Below are 23,424 nucleotides of genomic sequence, written 5' to 3'. Positions count from 1 at the left end.
CTCCTGAGAAGGAACACTTCTCATGATGTTGTTTCATTTGGGCATCCAGACCTTGCATTTCTTTGTTGCACTGTTTGCATTTTGCACACATGCCTGCCTGTCTTACCCACAGGTAGAGGAACTTCATTAATATATTCCCAAAATGGGTCTCTCTTAAGATCTGCTGCCATTATAGGTTTTCCCTTCTAGTGAGAGAATGATACGTTAGAACTCAAATCAGTGAAGGCTATGCTCAGAAAGACCTCAAGACTTCTGGAATATGCTGCTCAAACAGTTTCACTTGTGCTTCTACTGCCTGTCCCTCCCTTCTCACATTTGTCTCCAGACTTCTCCTTGTCCAGATCTGTTCCGCCCCCAACAATTTTCTGTTCATTGAACCTCTTGAAGCTTTGCACTTGGAGGGCTAGTCTACACTGGTAATGCTAGAGTGCTGCCGTGGCAGTGCTTTAACCTGGCTTGTGTAGTCACGGCATAGTGCTGGGAGAAAGCTCTCCCAGCACTCTAAAAAAGACACCTCCATGGAAGGCGTAGCTACCAGTGCTGGGAGGCGGCTCCCATGCTGGTGCACTGTTTACGCTGCCACTTTACAGGGCTGAAACTTGCTGCGCTTATGGGGGTATTTTTCCACACCCTGAGCAAGAAAGTTCAGCGCTGTAACTTGTCAGTGTAGACAAGCCCTTAGAGAGAGATAAGGGATTGACTCTGTGTAGACAAATTTGCAGAGGGACAATAGGATTGAGGTCTGTTATTTCTCATCTCTCTATATTATTTATTTAAATACATTTTTTTGCTGTTAACAAGCATGTTATCTCTGGAGACACAAATCCACAATTTGAAAATTGCAAAACACTGAGTCCCATTGGGTAGATAGAAAGATTAACCTAAATAATCTATAAAGAAGCCCCTGGGACCTCATAAGATTGGGTCCCTAATTCATGAACTATTGGAACTCATTTATAAAACTTTTCTTAAACATTACATGAATATATTGTCTCATACTATAGAGTTAGAATTTTTAATCCCTATTCCATGATGAGATATCTTTGAGCTATAATGTTTCTTAATTAAAACTATCTTTAGATAGGTTTTTTCCTCAAAAAGCTTTTTATCAAAAAACCCAATTTAAATAATAGAAAAAATATCATTGATTTTTGTCCACCCTGCTTTATTAGATTGGAGACAGCTGAACAAGTACATCTGGAGATTCAAGTACTATATTGTGATGGTGATATCCATTATTCTTTCCTTATCTGTTAGGACTGGCTTAGGCCTTTAAGCTGAAATTGCTATCGTTCTGTCAGAGTTGCAAGTGGACAGTATAGTTCTGTGTAAGAAACATTCATAGTTATAAAGCGCTGTCTTTTGGACAGCTCCCAGGGTTTTTACAAAATGTGGGGAGTCAAGGCAGTTCACTTCAGAAATTTAGGAATCTCATAGATACCTGTAGTTGGATGGTTGATCAGTTCAAACCCAGTCCTTTCAAGGAGTTTGTCAGTCTCTGAAAGTAATCCTGTTTCAAGCCCTAGGTCTAAAGATAAACTTGAGGACTTTTGGGGAGATGATGCTTCAGATAAATATATTATAATTTCAAGCAGTAGTTTGGGTTCTGAAACTGTTTCCTTACACAAAATCAAGAGTTATGTAGCTAGATGTTAACTGCCATACCACACCCATGTGCTACAGAAATAAGTGCTCATTCTCAGCCTTTGTATCAGAAGGTGCTGGGTCTTTGGAACTGCTGTGCATGTTATCAAATCTACAAGGCTGATTTTCATCTGTTAGGGAAAGGGAATTTGCTTGCAGACTCTTGATACTCCAGCATAGGAAGAGGATCAACAAAAATGGTCCTTGAAGACAGCAGTGGCACAGACTCTGTTCTGGAGAAGAGAATCATCTATCCATTGTGACAGACCCAGACCAGTAGGGTACAGGAGTCTGGTAGAGGGCAAATATACTGGTCACTGAATGAGTAGTTTTCCCCGATGACCAGAGCAGGGGCTGCACTAGAGTAATCAGGAACCTACTAGAACCAGTTAAGACGTACAGGCTGATTAGATCACCTGCAGCCAATCAAGGCAGGCTAATCAGGGCATCTGGGTTTAAAAAGGAGCTCACTCCAATCAGGCGAGGAGGAGCCAGAGGAGAGGAAGTACGTGTGAGGAGCTGGGAGCAAGAGGCACAAGAAGCTGAGAGTGAGAGGGTATGCTGCTGGAGGACTAAGGAGTACAAGCGTTATCAGACACCAGGAGGAAGGTCCTGTAGTGAGGATAAAGAAGGTGTTTGGAGGAGGCCATGGGGAAGTAGCTCAGGGAGTTGTAGCTGTCATGCAGCTGATACAAGAGGCACTATAGACAGCTGCAATCCGCAGGGCCCTGGGCTGGAACCCGGAGTAGAGGGCGGGCCCGGGTTCCCCCCAGACCTCCCAACTCCTGATCAGACACAGGAGGAGTTGATCCAGACTGTGGGGAAGATCACTGAGGTGAGCAAATCTGCCAATAAGCGCAGGACCCACCAAGGTAGAGGAGGAACTTTGTCACACCATAGAATTTTTTGCTACAAAAAATTTGTGTGTAAACGTTCACTTTTTGTTAAAGGACAGGAAAGGATACTGGCATGTTGAAAGATAGCTTTTTTTAGGACTGGAGTAATCATTTCCTGTTTTCATTTTGTGGTTCATTTTCTGTATGTTATGAGGAAGATAAGAGGAGACAAAGCTCACTTGCTTCTCATAGCTCCAGCCTGGGCTTGTCACTTCTGGTGTTTTGATCTCATGAAACCTTTTTTGGAATTTTCAATACTTCATCCTGAGCTTCCAGATCTTCTGCCTAGGAAGGAGGTCAGATTTGACAGTCAGGCCTAGAATACTGTCATCTAAAGGATTAAATCATGGTACTTCTGAGTACAAGGTGTTCAGTGCTCCAAGGAGATGCAGGACATAATTTTAGAATCCAGGAAGGCTCCTACAAGGAAGCCAACGTTCCTTGAAATGGAAAAGAACGTCTGTGTGAACTATGGCCGATGGGTTGTGTACTTATCTAACATAGATTTCTGATATTTTTGAGTGTTTGTTTTAGTTAAACATATCTAAATTTTATTTCTTAGAATACACTGAGTAGTCTCTGGGAGAACAAATGAGTTTTCAGTTTACTTGCAGTTTAGAAAAAAGAGTGATTTGAATCAAAAAAATTCAAAAAATGTGGCAAATCAAAAAAAATCTGTTTTTAGGTGAAATGAAACATTTTGTTTGACTTGAAATACTTTTTTTTGCATTGTGGTTGTAGTGGTGACCTCCTTTATAACCTTAGCCTACTGATGTGAAACACTCACCTGGGATGTGGGAGACTTGGAAACAGTTTCCTCTTCTGCCTAGTGTGGAGAAGGAATTTGAATGTGGATCTTAACTGCTTTGCACTAGTGTGCCCTAGCTACTTGGCCATGGGTTATTCTGTGGAAGCTTTTGCACCTTTATATATAATTAAATAGTCATTGGAGCAGGGACTTAAACTTGAGTCTCCCACATCCTAGGTGACTGAATTGTTACAGTACTATGAATAACAATAAATAATAATTGGGCCAGAGAGAGAGAGCATATGTGAGTGACTCCATAGCCTGATGGTTAGGGCACTCACTTAGGGCGTGGGATTCCCAAATTCAAATCTCTGTGCCACAAGAAGTACAAAGAGGAATGGAACTCTGGTTTCTAACATCCCATGTGAGTGCTTTAACCACTAGGCTAATGATTGTGAGGGAGGCCACTGCCTCCACCGCTGCTGCTAATCCCCAAAAATATTTTTTTCAGGCCAAAACTATTGAGTTAATTTGTCACAAATTCACAAATAGATTTGGATTCACCAATAAACTATTAAACATATCGTCCAGCTCTAGTTCTTTATGCTTTCCACTGCAAGGTTTCAGATTCCCCTGTCCTTAGACATTGTACAGAAGTTCTGAATAGAACGTATCGAGCAAACAGAAGGTTTTTTCCATTTCAGTGGCTTGAAATTAAAATTTAAGACAGATGGAAACAAACTTTTAACTGTTTGGGAGCGCAGTCTGTACTTCCCCCTTCTAAATCTTATCTTTTGTTGCTATACTAGCTTCATGGGGGGGGGGGGGGGGGCTGAACAAACTACAGGGTTTTGTGGTTGTGTCCGCTGTTTATACTGTTTTCCAGAAGAACAAAATGGCTTTATGTTCTTGCTGTATATTTATGCTGAAGATGTTTTGAAATTCTGTTTTTCTTAAACCATATTCATTTCCTGGTGAGGCTAGGTAACATAAACATGATTTTAAGAGGGTGCTGAGTTATTTAGAGAAGATAAAACTTTTTAGAAAATCAGCTGAGTTATTTATAGTTTATGGGTGTAGAGTGGAGTTTGCTTTACTCATATTTTCAAAATGAATTAGACTTGCATGTAGACTTTTTCAATTAGTTGGTGACCCATTACTAAGGAAGTTTAAAAGCCCATTCAGCTAGTTCTAAAGCAGCTTTTATAGCATGCTTATCTGATGGCTCTTCTGTTGCAAATATGTGGAAAACTGCCCTTGGAGTTATATCTATATGTATTTACATGCACTTCTCCCTTTTGATATGACTTCTGATTCTGCCATGTGGCCATAAGAGCAGTTTTGCAGCCATGTTTAATAAGTATTTTACTCTCCTGCTGGGGATTGTATAGCCACTTAATCTTCATGTGGATCTATACTGACGATTGGCAAAAGAAAAAGAAAGGTTACTTACCCAGTAATGGCTTGAGATCCACAGTGCACACCTTCCTTCTCTATCTTTTGGAGTAGTTCTTCTGAGTCTTTCAGTTAGCCGAAGGGAGTTGGGGCCATGCATTTTTTTTGTAGCTTTGTGTCCAAACTTTTGCTTCTGTGAAGGAGTTGTCATACGTATGACTGCTTTACTGGTATGGTGCAGGTACACAAAAATCCAGGAAATGTTAATCTGCAGAAGTAAAATATTCAAGGAACAGTTGCTGGTAAATAATCCTTTTTTTCCCCCTAGTGACTTCAGGCAGCATAATCTTCCCAAACAAAAGTACAGTAATGTTTATAGGGAGAAGTTAAAACCTGAAAACTTTTCAGTCACAGGAAAAAATGTAGAACTTCTACAGCATGTTGATGCTATAAAAATCACAATTTTCATGTTAATACCCTTCTGTGAACACAAAATATAGGCCCTGGTTCTGCAAACATGCAGAGGGCTTGTAGGCAGGATCATGCCCCTAGATTGGAAACAGTTAGGGAAAGAGACAGTTTTCTTTGATATTTGTACAGTATTAGCTAGCTATATGTGTAGTCGTCAGTAAATAAAGGAAAACAGAACTACTTTCTAATTTTTCAGCCTATTTTAAAAGGGAAATATTCTGTTTGCTCAGTTTAACATACTGAAAGTTCAGAATGATTTCCTCTCAGTATATGAACTAATAACTTTGAGACTGAAGTTTGTAATAAATAACATCAGTGTAATTTTCTGGAGGTGGCCATGTTGATAAGTGTCATTTGTGATACTCGTAGTAGAGCAAGCCTGAGATTTGTAAATAAGTTAATATTCTGCCTTACTGCTCATTTATAGTAATAACCCAATGAAAAATAATACATTCACTATTAATACAGTAATTCTGGTGGAAATATAAGAACTTTAAAACAGTATGGACAGCAGTATAGCTTTTTAATTCAATTTTTCTGTAATGTTATGGTACTAGATCTCAATTTTTGGCCAGATGGTTTTATTTTAGTAACAGTAATAGATTCAGTAACGCTAATTGTAACTAACAAAGAATTTCAGTGTATGCTGCTTCTCAATGCAAACGTTCTAATGGTTCTGCTGAACAAAATGTGTGTAGTTTAATATTTGAAATATTAGTCATATTTGACTTCCACAAGAACGTAACTTTTGTAGTCAAAATTTGTTTTTTACGTTTAAGTAATAGAAAATTGTATTATATATGTCATACATAGTTTATGTTGAAGATTAACCTGAACTTGGGGTATATTTTTCTTTCATTTTTTTAGAAATATAAAGAAAAAGACAAACACAAACAAAAATACAAGAAGCAGTCTGAGTCTTCACCATCTTTGATGCCGTCTCTTACTGTAACTACAGAGAAAGTAAGTTTTCTTTTTTCCCCCCTCTAAGGCTTAAGTTCAAATGAATTATTAAATTTGCATTTTGACACGTTTTTAGTAATGTAGAGTTGTAAACTGTTTGTGTCCGTGGTATGAAGAATGTCTGAGAATTTTATAAATGCAAAATGGTTACTATATAGTGACTACAGAGACTGTAAGAAGTTGTACTTGTCTGTGATATTTGGTGAATTGAGAAATATGAAAAATTAAGTTATTCATACTCCTTTGTAATAGGACTCTTTATGCATTCCATGGGTGGCGTACCCGAGCCCACTTATCCACCGATGCTTAAAAAAATCCGCACCCCAATCTGAGTCTGTGCTGGTTATGTGATATGTATGTATCTCATGATCCTTGTAACTGATACCTGTAATCCCTCATAACTCAAGCCGGACCCCAGATGTACAGTATCTTTCCTCTTAATTTGTGTATATTTAATTTTAAACATTAACTGTAATAAAATTTTAAATCTGCTCTTGGAGCATTTGCCCAGACCAACACTGACACAAGAAGTATTCAAGTCAATAATTGCAAACTCATGAGCATGGTACACATCCACAACACATCACATTTCTTGAGTGTTAGCAATTTTTGCCTCTTATCTACCTGCTGCATTGAATCTTCCTTCTTGTTGTGGCGCTGACTTGACTCTAAGTCAAGGGACCCATGTGAAATGCCAAGTTGTAAAGAATATTTTTAAAAGGGACTACAAAAAATGACACACATTAATGGTGCTGTTACAGGAGGGCACACAATAGCTTATAAATGTGTTTTTTTCCCCCCAGAGTATGAATTCATTTTCTCCCATTTTTTTGGGATCTGAGGTTCTCATTACTGTTTGACACATGATTCTGAAAAGTGGTGGTTTGAGTTCATTAGTTCTTGGTACTCACCAGTATAATGGTTTTATCTTTCTATGGAAAGATGGCAAAACCCTGCACCCAGACCCTACCGTGTGGTAATCTGATTGCTGGATCTTTACTCATTGCTCAACAAAATATAACCTTTGTGTTTCCAAAACACCAAGACTCTTGTCAGATCATGTAAAAACTTGAAACTTCTGCTTTGCACTGTCTGAGGTTCCAGAGGCTGTAATTACCTTTTCAAATAACTGTACAAGTTTTGGAGATCCATCACCAACAGAGCAGATATTCTCAGTATGCTTGGACACTTTCATTTCTTCTCATCAAGATTAGGAACATTCATTTGAAGTGTGCACACTTTCATGGTTTCATAATTAATACAGTAAGCCTGCCTTTGGTCTGTTCCTCAAATGTCTTGTGAAGGGAAATGTTCCAAAGAACCTAATTTGTGGTCTTGGAATGTATGGTCTTTTTTGGTCTTGGTGTCATCCTTTTTTCAGCCATTGACTTCTGTTCTGGCCTGGCCCTGCATAGTGTACTTGTACTTGCTAAACATAACAATGATATTTGGCGATGGGTGATATTTGGATTGTGTTGCAGCTCAGTGGGATGGAAAAGGAAGGAGCAGTAGTAGAAGAAACTGCCTGTGACACAATTGTGATTTGATGTAGGACAGAAAATTAGTTTACAATATATAAAACTAAAATATTGAGAGCTCTGAACAAGTTTTGGTGTATTGGTCTGAGTACAGGATTAATATTCAAGAACTTCTGAGTTCTGACCTACCTCATTTTTTTCTAAGTCAAGTGGGGGAAAAAAATTACCTACTTCACAAAGATGTTGTGACACCTAATGTTCTAAGATTCTTTTGAACATGAAAACATGAACATTTGTAAATGGTGGATATTCTGCTTAAACTGAGATCTCTGAGCAAGCTCTCCCTGACCAAGACAAAGCAGAGGCACTAGGTACCCCTTGACTTTCCCACTGTTATGTGAAGTAGCAGCATCCATCTTCCAGAGTAAGGTTACAGCCCTTGGAAGCGCCAAGACTTCCAATTGAGACAGTAGCAATGTGTGTGGAACAGGGCCTCAGCCAGGGCTCCCCAGTATACCTGTTTTCCCTCCTAAAACCTGGAGTTTACATTTGCAACATATAATTTCCCTTACTCTTTAGGCTTTTATCATAATCTTTGTTAACAGGGTTTAACTGAAGGGGAAAGATTAGAGGTAACTGGGTGAAGTGAGGACAGGGAGGAAGCTGAAGTAAAACATGATTTCTCTGCTCAAAATCTTCATTAATGCAGAGATAAGGTTGACTGGCAGTGCCTCATATCCTTCCAGACTGTCAAATGCACTTATACCTAAGCCTCTAAACACAGATAATATGAAGTTAAGCTGGAAAATAAAGTTAAGGTAATAGTGTCCACAGCCCTCCCCTTCACAGAACCTTAACTCTGTCCTGCTTTGCAGTTGGCAATTGGTAGTGGAAAAAAAACCAAACATGACCAGTCCCCTTTAAAAAAAACAAAAAACCCAAACCTGACATTTTCTGTGTTGTGTCCAGTGTAATGGTATACCATTGTTCTTCTTCAAACACTCCTGCTAACGCTCTCGGTGCAAGATGTTTCCCATAGCAATTTATTTCCTGCTTTTAGTAATTTATGCACATTCAGTGTTATGGAAAAGTGTGAGGCACACTGTTAGTCAAGTGTAACAAAGTTTTGGGTGGTCAGTTTCCTTGTATTTTGAGCAAGTGATGATAGTGAGAGGGCATAGTTGAGAGAGACTTGTAGGGAGGCAGAGGATTGATGAGTCTTCCTCACCACCACTCAGCTACCAGATCTCTTTTCCCCCTGTTCCCTCCATGGCCCAAGTACAGTTGGAGGGGTTATAGGAAGGAAAGAAAGAGGCAATTGGGCTGTGATGCTATAGCTACCAAGTAGAGGAAGAGGTGAATGCCAAGCTCCTTAGTCTACTTTGGGGGCTAGTGTAAGCTGAAGGGCTCCTGTACCATAGGAGGATTGCAGGGATGTGAAGTGGTCCATTCATCCCAAAGACTGTGCTCTTCCCCATTTCCCAAAGTCTTCTGAAACTCTGCTGTGGCTGCCAGTTTTCAAGACAATTTCCCTGTGCATGTCGGATTTAGACTACTTTGATTGTAACAAATAGCTTTGTATTAGGGGAGCTGTATCTGAGGAACTCCTTGACCAGTGACCCCAAATGCACACTACTTGCTCTGTGCCATGGCATAGCACTTTTCAAGACAATTCGAGTATCTGTGTGGATTTTCAAGCACTTTGAAATATCCACTCTTAAACAAAAGGCTCTTCTCTCAGGGCAAAATTTCTAAAAGTGGAGCCCCTATGCAGCCCCTCATACAAAGCAGATTGTGGGCAGAGAATGGTAGAGCCATAGCAGACATTCTGAGAAATCTGTTGAGGGCAGGATTCAAAATCACAGTTTTTGGGAGTTGCTTGTGAGCTGCCCAGTGACAGACAGCAGGTGTGCCTATAAACACACTTGCTCACTTCAGAGCAGCAGTCTTGCACTACATGTACAAATTGATGTCTCTAGCACCCAGGCTCAAGCCAATTTGTAGAGCTAAATTAAACACTTAACTTGTTAAAAAATACTTAACCAAAGTGCTAGTATAGGTGCTGGACACTAGCTGAATACAGATCTAATCAAGTGATACCAGTCAGGGGAAGATCAGTGAAATATTTTGAGCCTCCGGTATGTGCAAAAAATTATACGAATCCCAGAAAATGTTACTGTCGGGTTCTTTAATTTAGGATTCTGAATCTTGCGAACCCCTGGGTTAAATGGCCTCAAATTTGGCCCACTAATCTTACTCTCAGACCCCTATTAAGCACAACAGTCTTCAAAACAATTTGAATATGCTTGTGAATTTTAGCAGAAAGAACAGGAGTACTTGTGGCACCTTAGGGTACGTCTTCACTACCCGCCTTATCGGCGGGTAGCAATCGATTGCTCGGGGATCGATATACCGCGTCTCATCTAGACGTGATATATCGATCCCTGAACGCGCTTATATTGATTCCGTAACTCCACCAACCAGAACGGAGTTGCGCAATCAACAGGGGGAGCCGCGGACATCGATTCCGCGCCATGAGGACAGTGAGTAATTCGATCTTAGATACTTCGACTTCAGCTATGTTATTCACGTAGCTGAAGTTGCGTATCTAAGATCGATTTTCCCCCGTAGTGTAGACCAGCCCCTAGAGACTTACAAATTTATTTCAGCATAAGCTTTCGTGAGCTACAGCTCACTTCTTTGGATGAAACACACAGACAGGAGATATTTATACATACAGAGAACATGAAAAGGTGGAAGTATGCATACCAACAGGAAGAGTCTAATATGAATTTTAGAGCACTTAGAAAAATCAACTGTTTCAACAGTAAGCTTATCTCATCCTTAGAAAAGGTCAACACTGGAAACTCCTGCCAGTATAATAGTGTTGGTTAAGCTGGGGTGGGGTTTTTTGGGCAAAATTTTTATACCAGCAAAAGCCTGAGTGTGGACACAATTATACTGGGGAAAATTTGCTTTTTCTAGTATAGCTTATTTCAGTCGGGGATTGGTATAAACTGTATCAGCAGCAGCACTTTTTATATACAGCTATACCTGCAAACCTTTCTTGGGGTATGGCTACACAGCAATTAAAAATTGCAGCTGGCCCATGTCAGTCGACTTTGGCTCATGGGACTGAGTCTGCACGGCTGTAAAATTGCAGTGTAAATGTTCTGTCTTGCAGGATTTCCCACAATTTTATAGCTCCACAGCCTGGGCCCTGTGAGCTTGACTCAGCTGACGCTGGCCAGCTGTGGATGTTTAATTGATGTGTAGACGTACCCGTAAGACTTGTTACTCCTGAGGGAATTCTGCACCAAAAAATTAAAAATCATATGCACAATATTTTAAAATCCTGCAAATTTATTTGTCAATAAATAAATTAGGCTTCAGCATGGCAGTGGGGACTACATGCCACTGGCTGCATTGAGGTGGGAGATTACCCTGGAGACTCCACCTCCCTTGGTATAGGGACTCGACAGTGAGGTTGGACCTGACTCTGACACAGTGCAAGGGGTGGGCCTGCCCTAGAAACACCCTGGGGTCCTGCCCCTCTGCGCCAGGTGCACCAGGTATGGTGAGCAGGCTCAGCCCAGCAGGATCCAAGTGTGGAGGGGCTTAGTGTGGGAGGATCCAGATGTGGGGTGAGAGGTTTCTGTGTGGGGCAGTCTGGGTGCGGGTGGCTCAGTGGGAGATCTGGATGCACAGAGGGTATGGGGAGATGGAGCTCGGCAGGGGAAGGGCCTAGGGGGCACAGTGGAGGGATCTGGGTGCTAGGGGAGTGGGGCTTGATGGGGTGGGAATCGAGGTGCAGCTGGTTGGGGATCAGTGGAGTTGGGGTCTGGGTGTGGGGGGCTTGTTGGAGAGGTCCAGGTATAGAGGGGTAGGGCTTGTCAGGGTGAGGGTTCAATGGGCCTGCTTAATGGGGGAGCCCTAGCTGCTGCCAAGGGAATACTGCCTGCTGGGCTCCCATGATTCCCCTATACCCTTTACTTCTCCCCACCACCTTGTTTCCCCCTTCCTTCATTTCCCTCACCCCTCCTTACCTTGCCCCACTGCAGGCACTCACTGTTGCACAGAATAGAAAACAGGAAGGCTCCCAGCACACAAAAGGAGAGCACGACTGGCACGAGGACCCAGGAGGCATTCAGCTGCAGAGTCAGCAGATCTGAGACACAGCTTTCTTCAGCTGGGCAGCTCTGTGCTTGCAGAACGAGCGGAGCAGTGTCATGTAACCTCATGTACCATCCCAATGCCTCACCTCTGTTTGGAGAGGGCAATCCCTGTTCCAAAAACTGCGCTCACAGTCCACCACCCCTCCCCCCCGCACAGCTTCCCTTTGCTTCTCTGCCATTTTTTTGCAGGGAAACACAGGAAATCTGCAGGAAGGCCATTTTCCATGGGCACACAGTCATGCAGAATCCCCCTAGGAGTAGCTTAAAATGCTATAGAGGCACAGCTGCATCACTGTAGCGCTTCAGTGTATATACTGCCTATGCTGCTGGGAAAGATTCTCCCATCAGACATAGGTAATCCATCTCCCATTGCCCTAATGCTGTCTACACTGGGACTTAGTTTGGCTTAACTACGCTGCTCATGGGTGTGGATTTTTCATACCACTGAGTGATGTAGTTATGCTGACCTAATTTTTAGTGTAGACTGGGCCTTAGTGTAGACAAGGCCTTAACTATTGTGGTGTTGTCACCACATTGTAATAATTAATATCAGATTGTAATGAGTGTAAATCAAGAGATGAATTTGTAATGGCCAAGAAATAGATTTTCAAAAAGAAGTTAAGAATAAAACTGGAAATTAAAAGTATAAAAGGAAAGATAAAAGATAAGCAAGGTTTAAGACAAAATAAATCTAGAAATAGGCAGAGTGAAAAATAAATAGGCAGGAATTAAAACAAAAATTAGAAAATAGGCCAGTGTAGGAAGTAAAAGTAAGTAAAAATAAATGAAGAGTTTAAAACAATTATAAAAGTAAGGGGGCAGTGGCTGAAAAGTTTTAAATATAGAAGCTTTTTTAAAAAGAAGTTGTATTGGCAAGAGTTATTAATAAATCTTATTAAAATAGGCAAGTTATTGTTGTGCTGAACCAAGCATGTATGAACACATGGACTTTGACCTAAGGAGTTAAACATCTTTAAAAAAAATGATGAAAGAGGTCAGGGCAGTTGTTAAACTACCAACCCTGCATCTACTGCCTTTCATCCCAACCTCTCTTGCCCACTCCCAAGAAAAGAAAACAAAACAAAATAAAAACCTATCAAACATGTATTGAAAATTACTGGAATAAATATTTGTGCCTGCCATTACCCTGATCGCTTTGCCTGTTTCATTGGATCTCTTTCTCACGCCCTTTGTCTACTTTTCATCCTTTTTAGTTTGCAGTAAGCATATTGGGTCTGGGTCTATGTCTTTGTGCATCTCTTCACAGCGTAGTTAGGTCTAGTTACAACTTGAACGTTACCCATAAGTCAATTCCCATTCAGCCACAAAATCCTCTAGCTTCAGTTAAGTGGTGCTTTAGCTGGCCTGTTGGGGTAGGGTGGATGGAAGCTCCACTGATGCAGGTGCTTGAGATTGTAATGCCCTGGGGCTGCAGTATCTCAAGTTACAACAGCTCATCAGCAGCTAATCAAATCACTCTGTAGCTGGAGTGTTGTTTTGAAATTTGGTTTGGCCTCTCACTCAGGCTAGGTTAACTCGAGATGCAGTAACTCGAGTGCACTATTTCAAGCTAACTGTGACAGTGAAGACAAGACCCATGTGTTTGTCCAGCACAATGGGAATCCCATTCTCTTTGTGGCATTTAGGTGCTGCCTAATAGAAATAATAAGTATAACAGTTTGGAGCAGCTGTGGCTAAACAAGTATTTGTCAAGTGGGGTAGACTCATAACAGATGAATGCTGTCTGTCATAACTAATATATATAATATATGCTACCTTCTTTTCTAGCATTGTGCTAGTCCTGTGCTGCCATCCATTGTAGTTCTGACATTCCTTATGGTGACTCATTAATTTAGTTATGCATATTTCCTTCTCTCACTACTAGATGACCTCCTGATGTCTCTTCCAACCCTAATTTTCTATGATGTTATACTATTCAGAAAATCCTAAGTGAAATTTTTCTGCAACTCTGAACTGAGCCACATTGGCAGTTTTCAAGAGTCCCACTTTGCCTACCTTTATTTAAAGTAATTAACCTGACTGGCATAAATTTGACTCCCATTCTTCTCTCCCAGATACAATAACATCAGTTAAAACTTGTTGGATGTTTTGATTGGGGAATATGCATCGTTATTAATACAATTGTTTGCTTTGCAGATGTATTCCTATGACTTTCTGCAGTTTGCCTGTTAGCATTGCGTTTCACTTAATAGTGTTGCATGGTGGGGTTTTTTAGTTCATAGTACTACATATTATGGCTTTGTTTATTTGCTGCAGTGACAAAAGAACAACAGCAAGCATTGGAGTGCATAGCTTTTTTCATATTTTGCAGCTTTTTCTGAGTCTAGCTAGCTAACATGAAGACAATATGATTTCTAGAATTTCAGAGTAGGTGGGGGGGGTCAGAATATTACATAATATGTATGCTTAGAGTTGGAGTGGAGAAAAGTAACTGCTTTAAACTTCTGGGTGACTCTAGTATCTTTTCCATTAAGTGGCATTGGAGAACTGACCAAACCTAATTTGATCCTCTGAGTGGGAGTTCATATTATGTTTCCATCTACAGTACCCTTGCCCGGTTTCCTCTCTCTCCCCCACTTGACACATGAGTGAAGAGTACCAATGTGTTTTCTTTACATGGCTTTTGACCTGTACTAGGTCATATAGGTCAAATGTGAGTGGGATGGAGAGCTTCAGGACCAGCCCAAGCTAATGGAAAAATGATTGAAAAATGAGCTGGGGTGGTTTCCCAATTGACCTGCCCAGCATGCAAAAGGTTCATGTTTCCAAAGTAAGCCATGGAGTTGAATCAGCTTGAATCCTATTGGTCTATGCAAATAGGATTTCATTTCTTACTAAAATGACTTTGAGAGTCAGTTGGTAAATTTGTAGGTAATAATTTAAAAAAGTAGTGCCCTGCTCTGTGCCATGGTTTACATTGTTTGCACTAAACTATGAAAACTTGAAAAAAAATACAGTTAGAACGAAACAAATTAACATGGGAATATATTGCTCCTAAAGATGCTATTAAGCAAATGGGTAGTTTTCTAAAATAAAAAAGTATTTCTGAACACTGATAACTTACTGATTGAAAGGTGGGCCCATTTTTCTCAGTACAGCTTCCTGAGATCTCACATTTTGAGTAACATACCCCAACATGTAAAATCTAAATTGTATTGAAACAGCTGATAATTTTATTATAATTAACTTTTTTTGAGTTTGTCTGGTGGTGGTTATATTAGTGAAAAGTGAGATCATTTTTTCATGCCAGTTATATCAAAGCACAATGTGAAAGATAATAAAATTGTTATAGTGCTATAGACCCAATTCAGGAAAGCATTCTTTTAGAGAATAGTTTTAATGGGATTTAAGCAGCACATGTGTAAATGTTTTCTTTAGTAGGGATGGATTTAAAGACATTTTAGTGCTGTCCTGAATCTCAGAGCCTAAATAATGATTAAATAATCAGAAAGAAAAATGTACTCTTTAATATTGTTATAAAATATTTAAACAAAGATCTGGTTGTGTAACCCAGTATTTAACATTTAGGAGGTTTTCTACCAATCAGAATGCAAATTAGTGTTTTGTTTAATTATATGTCTGCTCAGTTTAGTGAAGTATAACTGCTGAATAATGTCACTCCTTTTCCTCATTTTTTTCATCCAACATATAAAATCCTTCATCTTTATTAGTTTCTAAAGACTTTATGGAGTTATTTAATATCATTATACTTGTATTTTTTCATTTTAGCATACATAAATTATATCATCACAAAAATCCATTTTGAAAAATATCACTACCAGCAAAAGGACTCGCAATATCTTAATAAAATAATCCATACAATATTAATTAATTCATAGAAATACCAGATAAACTCAACATGAATATAGATATTGAATGGGAGTTTTGCCATTGTCTCAGTGGAGTCAGAATTTCACTCAATTATCAAAATAGTTATAATTGACCAATATTCTAACGTTTTCGCCAAAAATCGCACAGCCAAGCTTATAGAATTTAATCGTGTTATATTAACAATCCAACAATTTCTTCAAAGTAACTTCTACATCTGAATAATCATTACTTAAACACTCCTAATTTTGCCTAATAAGTAAGACTTTGTCATAACCACACATTTTCTGGTCTAGTCTGAGTTTTATAAGGAATAAGCATTTCTCCCAATCAGTTTAAATTCATATCTTAAAGTTACCAAAAAAATTAAATGACATCTTCTATTAACTTGTATGGAAAGACTGTGTGCATTTGTGTGTAATGTAGTAGTAATATAGTATGTGTATATATTAATATAAAACTATAAAATATAATTTTTTTTCAAAGGATTTCAAATCTCTCTTTTAATGTGATAGAATTCTCGTTACACGTTTGCGGCTGAAAATAGTCTTGGCATTCTGTAAAGTAATCCAGAGACTCCCATCCAACCCCAAAATATAAACATTTTCTGTATCATGAAACTGTTTTTTAGACCCAGTCTTTCAAAGACTTACTTATTTTTAACTTCATACACTTTGAGCAATCCCACTGAGTACAGTGGGACTACTAACTGTACAAAATTAAGTACGCATGCAGTCTGCAGGATTGGTGCCATGATCATAAAACTGTAGGTTTTCTGATTATACAGCATGCTTTACAAGCTTGCTAAAGTTTCAGGAATAATTGCCATTATTTTGATAAGTAGAGCTAGTAGTGTTACTGTTTGCCTTTTGATAAATATAGTGGATATGTCAGCACGTACATTTTCACTAATTGCTGCAATCTGATGCTTGCTAACTGAACTGACAGCTGGCACTATATCTGATCAAAAATTACATATTAGTAACTGACTTTCTGTTCTTTGTTTTTATGGTGCTATCATAACATAATAAGATTAAAAGTTAAAAAAATTATTTAAAAAATATACTGCTAGCTTATGAAACTACGAAGATAGAATATTAATGTTTTCTTTAATGTTAGGGTACTCGAATGTTTCTCTCTCTTCCACGAATTTTTTTTGTTGGTTGATGTGCAGGGTTTTTTGTGGTCTAACTGTCTCTTTTTTAACTTCTTTTCTCTTAATCAAAATTGTCAGACTTACACAAGCACTAGCAACAATTCTATGCCAGGCTCCTTGAAGCGGTTGGAAGATACCACAGCTCGATTTACAAATGCAAATTTCCAGGAAGTCTCTGCACATGCTGCAAGTGGAAAAGATGCTTCAGAGGCTAGAGGGTCAGAGAGCAAAGGGAAGAAATCTGCAGGTCACAGCTCAGGTCAGAGGGGAAGAAAGCCTGGTAGTGGAAGGAATCCAGGAACAACCGTGTCAGCTGCTAGTCCTTTTCAGCCAGGTATTTAAAATAGCAATAATGCTGTTTTCATGATGACCTATGAGTAAACAGATAGAAATCTTCCATACTTAAATTTAAAAAATCATTTACCCATCATCCAGAGTAATGATAGGAAAGTTTGGTTATTTTAAATCAATAAATGCTTGTTGCATCTTTTGTGGATTACTTTGTTTTTAGGAAAAGAGATGCCTGTCTCTTTTTTTGTGTGCTATGTGTATGTTCTATTTTTACAGGAAAAGATGGTTTATGCCCATTTAGGTTTAGTTTTCACTTGACATTTCTGGTTTTGGCCATTTGTAACTCTGCTGGCAGATTTGCTCACTGCTGAAATCTGGCATATAAGATCTGAGTATAGGAGACATTTAACCCCCCCCCCCCCAATCTTTAATAATACTAAATAATAATAATAATTTGAGATGTACCTATCTCACAGAACTGGAAGGGACCCTGAAAGGTCATTGAGTCCAGCCCCCTGCCTTCACTAGCAGGACCAAGTACTGATTTTTGCTCCCCTTAAAGATTGAATTCATGATCCTGGGTTTAGCAGGCCAGTGCTCAAACCACTGAGCTATCCCTCCCCCGAATTTGTCTAGGATGAAAATGTTAAATAGCAATTTAAAATACTGATTTTAAATTGCTAAGTGTAAAAATGAAACAGAACAAACTTCTGTTTCTATTTTATGTACCTTAAAATCATGTATAATGTGTCCTAAATGATTATTTTCAAAATAGACTGAAACCTGTCTTGAGAGCTTTTTCTGGGTCTACAACGTGCTTTTAGAAATGTAAATACACATTTTAATTTTTACATCATTCCAGTCTATTGAGTATATAATGCTTTGGGGTATGTATGTATGTTACACATATTTTGGTGATTTATATATACTGCATAGATCCTTCTGACATTCTAAAATAGCTTTCTAGAGCCATTACTGGCATCTTTAAAACAACAGCAACAAAAACCACCCCTTTCCCACCACCCCCGAGAAAACCCCAGCCGAAAACATGCACACTATTTCTGGTCTGTCTGGAGAATAGTTTGTGGTGATCAGAGAGAGTAGTAAAAATCCATAATAATTTTTACATTGTTTATTAATAAAAATTCATTATACAAATCTGCTAATCTGTGGGGTATAAACCCACAAGTCATGCAGTTTAAAGAGGAATTATGTTCATTCTGAAACTTCCAGTGTGATGAATATCAGGATGATGACAAAGGAATATGGATTTTACATCTTATTTCATGTTTGTTTGTTTTTTAAAGGTTGTTGTTGTGTGTGCGTGTGTGTAGTATTATCATTTGCAAATTTCTTTGAGGGTCTGTTTTATTTACATTCTTGAATAAAACTTCAAAAATTAATTATTGGAATCTTATATTGAAAGAAATTATTAATTATTTAAAGAAGATGATAGTTGAGAACTTTATTATGAAGATTATTATTTTTTAAATTTGCTTATTTTGTGCAGATTATTTAAAAACGGCGTACAAGTTGAATCCATAAGATTTTGAAGGAGTCATTTTGGCTTTAAATGACCTTCCCTGCTTTTCAGGTCGAAACTGGGCCCAACAAATTTTGTCTCAAGAGCAAATAGTAAAGGTGCATCAAATGACTGACTGTTTTGACTGAGACATTTTTAAGATGTTGGGAGCCTGTCCTGCCATGAGATGCCCTTGTGTCTCACTAATTTTAATGAGAGTTCTTTCTGTTTGTTCCCAACATATGGTAATTTTTACATGTATATAACTCTACTACTAAACAAATTAAAAAAGGGATAGCTTTCTTTCAAACAAAAGTGCTGTAAAAGTATGTATTAAAGTGCAGCCTTTGTTTTGAAAAAATATGTTGGGAAATCATTGCACATTTACTACCTCTTTGAAACCTGTGACTTCCCTTTACATTGTTTTGGAAGTATACACTAAGTGTTTCAAAACAGGTTAATGCAAGTGTTGTTTTGTAACTAAGACTCTTTTCCTAATGGCAAAATTAGGAATGGATTTGTGCAACCCTTTTCAGACTTGTCCTTGATACCTGTGGGTAGTCTTATTGGAGCCAGTAGGGCTGCATGCATGAGTACCATTTGCAGGATTGAACTCTTAATTGCAAATCTTCTGGGTAGTCATTCCTCCCATATGCTTATACTGTTTTAAACAATGTCTTCAGTTTGCATTCTGCATGCTAAATTAATCCAAACACTATCAATTTGTTGTATTGAAGTATCAGAAAGTATAAGTAATGTTTTTCATAATTTCATCAATTATGTCTTAAAAATCACCAAGCCCAAGACAGTGAAAGAAAAATAGATGCCAGGAATGGCAATAGAGTTTAAAGCATTGTTTCCTGCTAGTCAGGCTAGTAGATGTTTAGTGTTTAAAGGTACCTTATTGGTTAGGAATACTAGTTATTTCTAAAGTGCTCTGTAGTTTAAAAGTATTTTATGCATCAGTGTGCTCTTTATACCAGCTGTAAAAACAAAAGTATAGAAGAAAGACAGATGGTGACGGGTCAGGATTGATGATGGAAAACCTCTTTTATATAGATGCTAATTGAGTAGCAAAATTGCAGTTGTCTTAAAATCACTGATGTAATGTAAATTATATATTTTAAACAGATCATTAATCTGTGTTTACTGTAATGGAGTACTAACATTAAAATTTGACTTACCAGTTTTCCAAAATGTAATTTGTGACTTTCTCAATACATACTTTGTGCGAGTCAAAGGAATTCTAAATGTGTTCTTAAAAGAATACTGACATGCAGGTACTTATGCCCCATAGTCAGTTTTTTCAAAATCTAACTTTAAAAAAACTATAGAAATACTTACTGAATTTCAGTGAAAACACATTTGTATTTAGACTTCTTAAGCATTCCTCTGAATATTTGCAACCCAGTCATTTCAGTATTGTGCTACTGCATGAGAAGTAGAAAGTGAGGGGGCATGATTCTCAGTTACATAAAGGCCTTTTTATGCTGTTCCTACAGTATGAAGGGGCTTAAAGTGCCCTTTATACATCTGCCTGAAGAATACCCCTTGTGAAGAGGACCTCCATAGCCAGTGTAGAACTGGGTGCAAGTCCTCCACACATAACCCTGGCACAGGGGGCATGTCAAGGGCAGAGTGTAGGCTTGTTGGGTATGTGGCTGGTGTACGCTGTGCCATAGTTATTCTTTATATCTTGGGGGACATATAAAGCAGAGTGTAAGTTAGAGCAATGTGCTTATAAACCACTTTTGTCCATCTTTTCCACTCACTTTCTCCTTCCCTCTCCATCTCTGTCCCAAGTGCAGGAATGAGATGACTGAGAATCAGACCCAACTGAGTGGAAAAACTAAGAAGTAAATACAGTAGAAATAATAAAACCAAATTAAATGTTTTTAAAATTACATTACAAATTTAGGGCTTGTCTATACAGATTGTAGCAAGTTAGGGTATAAATCTATCATGCACTAGACTGCCACACGATCATTACCTGTGTGGACTCTGCTTCTGCACAATAGGAATTTTGTAGCACACTCCAGTCTACTCCTGTTTGAAAGTAGAGTAGATTAAAGTGCCCCAGGGAACTCTTAGGGCTTGTCCCATTGTCTGGGGGTTGATTTATCGCGTCTAGTGCAAGGTAGAGAGAGACCCTTTCTTGCCACATACCAACTGTTCACATAGACAAGCACTAAAGTGGTAAAGCTATGTTTCAAAAGAGACCTCCACCTCCAAGTTTTATTTTCTAGAATATCCAGCATCTTGTGCAATTTTAATAGTGATAGAAGCATTTTATTTTTAAAATCATAAAAATAATCATCATAAAAAATTAAATCCTTGTCTTTCCTTCTTTCTACAGGCAATTTTTTGGGGACTCCTGGCAGTGTAAAATCATCATCTGGAAGTTCAGTTCAATCTCCCCAGGATTTTTTGAGTTTTACAGAATCAGATCTGCGTAATGACAGTTACGCTCATTCCCAACAGACTTTGTCAACCAAAGATGTACATAAAGGAGAGATGGGAAACCAGGAAGGGAGTGTGAATTGTTTTAGTTCTTTAATTGTTCTCCCTTCAGTCTCAGCCATTGTTTCCCAGTCTAAAAACTTTGACAGCTCATCTGGAGACTTAGGTAATACAAGCCTTACTTCAACGGGATATAAGCGAGTCCAAACTTCTGGGATAGAGGAAGAGACTGTAACAGAAAAGAAACGGAAAGGAAATAAACAAAATAAACATGGGCCTGGTAGGCCCAAAGGAAATAAAAGTCAGGAGAGTATCTCCCACCTATCAGTTTCTTCTGCTTCTCCAACATCATCTGTGGCATCTGCTGCAGGAAGTGCAACAAGCTCTAGTCTTCAGAAGTCCCCAACGTTGCTCAGGAATGGAAGTTTACAAAGTCTTAGTGTTGGATCATCTCCAGTTGGTTCAGGTAGGCATTTCAGATTTGTTGTTTCATATCTTAGAAAAAAGTGTGGTTTCATTTTAGAAAGTCACAATTCTGAGTATAAGAACATAAGAACGGCCGTACCAGGTCAGACCAAAGGTTCATCTAGCCCAGCATCTGTTTACTGACAGTGGCCAATGCCAGGTCCAGAGGGAGTGAAGCTAACAGGCAATGATCAAGTGATCTCTCTCCTGCCATCCATCTCCATCCTCTGATGAACAGAGGCTAGGGACATCATTATTTACCCTTCCTGGCTAATAGCCATTTATGGACTTAGCCACCATGAATTTATCAGTTCCCTTTTAAACATTGTTATAGTCCTAGCCTTCACAACCTCCTCAGGTAAGGAGTTTCACAAGTTGACTGTGCGCTGTGTGAAGAAGAACTTCCTTTTATTTGTTTTAAACCTGCTACCTATTAATTTTATTTGGTGACCCCTAGTTCTTGTATTATGGGAATAAGGAAATAACTTTTCCTTATCCACTTTCTCCACATCACTCATGATTTTATATACCTCTATCATATCGCCCCTTAGTCTCCTCTTTTCCAAGCTGAAGAGTCCTAGCCTCTTTAATCTTTCCTCATATGGGACCCTCTCCAAACCCCTAATCATTTTAGTTGCCCTTTTCTGAACCTTTTCTAGTGCTAGAATATCTTTTTTGAGGTGAGGAGACCACATCTGTACACAGTATTAGAGATATGGGCATAACATATCTTTTATTTATACAAGGGCAATACTATATTCTCAGTCTTATTCTCTGTCCCCTTTTTAATGATTCCTAACATCCTGTTTGCTTTTTTGACCGCCTCTGCACACTGCGTGGACATCTTCAGAGAACTATCCATGATGACACCAAGATCTTTTTCCTGACTCGTTGTAGCTAAATTAGCCCCCATCATATTGTATGTATAGTTGGGATTATTTTTTCCAATGTGCATTACTTTACATTTATCCACATTAAATTTTATTTGCCATTTTGTTGCCCAATCAAATACTTTCAGAAATGTAAAGTAGCATTTTACTTTAAGTGTTTTTATATTTCTTTTTTTAAAAAAAGAATTGATAAGCAGGTAATGACCTTGGTAAGACTAACTTTTTGCCATATTTTTCAGTACATATAATCCTTAAACAGCTACAATAGATTGATCTGACTATATCTGGTATGGGCCTAACCACCGAAGCTGTGGAAACAATGAAATGTATAAAGGTGTTATTTTGAAATGATGTAGTATAAGATTTAACTACAGTTAGTGATATTTTGTGCAAGTTACAGAATTTTATGTTCTATTACACATACAAAACAAAATCAATATTAAAATATATTCAGCATCCTCTGCATCTGACAGACTGCACTCAGTTTCAGTCCACCTGGACAAATGTTTTGAAATTTGTTTATGGAAAAAGTACTAGTTTAAAAAAAACATTTAACAAATCCTTTGTCATAACCTGGGCCCAGTGTGCCTGAATGACCATCTCTTTCTCCAATATCCCTCTGAGGCAGTTGAGTTTGACAGGTTGTCCTTCCTCTGTGTTCTAAGGCTACATGTGAATTGGGCCAGGATAAGGCTTTTCTTGTCCAATCTATAGCACAACCTCACAAACCATTATGATTACCAGAGTTGTTCTGTTGTCTTCAAGGCTCCTTACAACGCCTTTTTGTTTGGATCACTAAATTTAATCATTTGACATCTCTTTTGCACCAACTATTAGTGCCCCCCCTTTTTTTTTAAACTCTTTTCTTTTGTTTTTGTGGCTTGATGTCTGTGTTGTTGGATACAGTTTTACATATTTTTAATTATAAATTTGCACAGACTTCAGATGCCTAGCAATAGATACTTCAGAAAATAGCTAAAGGAAAATTCTACCTTTTTTTCCAAAATGAGACACATACCCC

The 23,424-nt window shown here is 38.6% G+C and overlaps 1 protein-coding gene and 1 long non-coding RNA gene across 9 annotated transcripts in view; one reads left to right on the top strand and one right to left on the bottom strand.

Moving 5' to 3' along the window:
* MLLT10 (MLLT10 histone lysine methyltransferase DOT1L cofactor) overlaps nt 1-23,424 on the top strand; it is a 227,746-nt gene that overhangs the window by 121,630 nt on the left and 82,692 nt on the right. For all 8 annotated transcript variants that reach the window (XM_030550393.1, XM_030550391.1, XM_030550394.1 and 5 more), the window contains 3 exons: nt 6,022-6,117; nt 16,854-17,109; nt 20,945-21,514. In XM_030550393.1, the coding sequence (XP_030406253.1) occupies nt 6,022-6,117; nt 16,854-17,109; nt 20,945-21,514 (922 nt within the window). The remainder of the gene's footprint in view (nt 1-6,021; nt 6,118-16,853; nt 17,110-20,944; nt 21,515-23,424) is intronic.
* On the bottom strand, nt 177-6,122 carry LOC115645554. The gene is made up of 3 exons (XR_003998773.1): nt 6,111-6,122; nt 964-967; nt 177-378 (listed from the first exon to the last, which is right to left on the bottom strand). It is a non-coding gene; the product is annotated as an uncharacterized LOC115645554 (long non-coding RNA).

The sequence above is a fragment of the Gopherus evgoodei genome, chromosome 2 (genome assembly GCF_007399415.2).
Source record: "Gopherus evgoodei ecotype Sinaloan lineage chromosome 2, rGopEvg1_v1.p, whole genome shotgun sequence".
Taxonomy (NCBI): domain Eukaryota; kingdom Metazoa; phylum Chordata; order Testudines; family Testudinidae; genus Gopherus; species Gopherus evgoodei.
The sequence above is the reverse complement of the archived record's forward strand: the minus strand, read 5'-3'. Positions and strand labels throughout refer to the sequence as shown.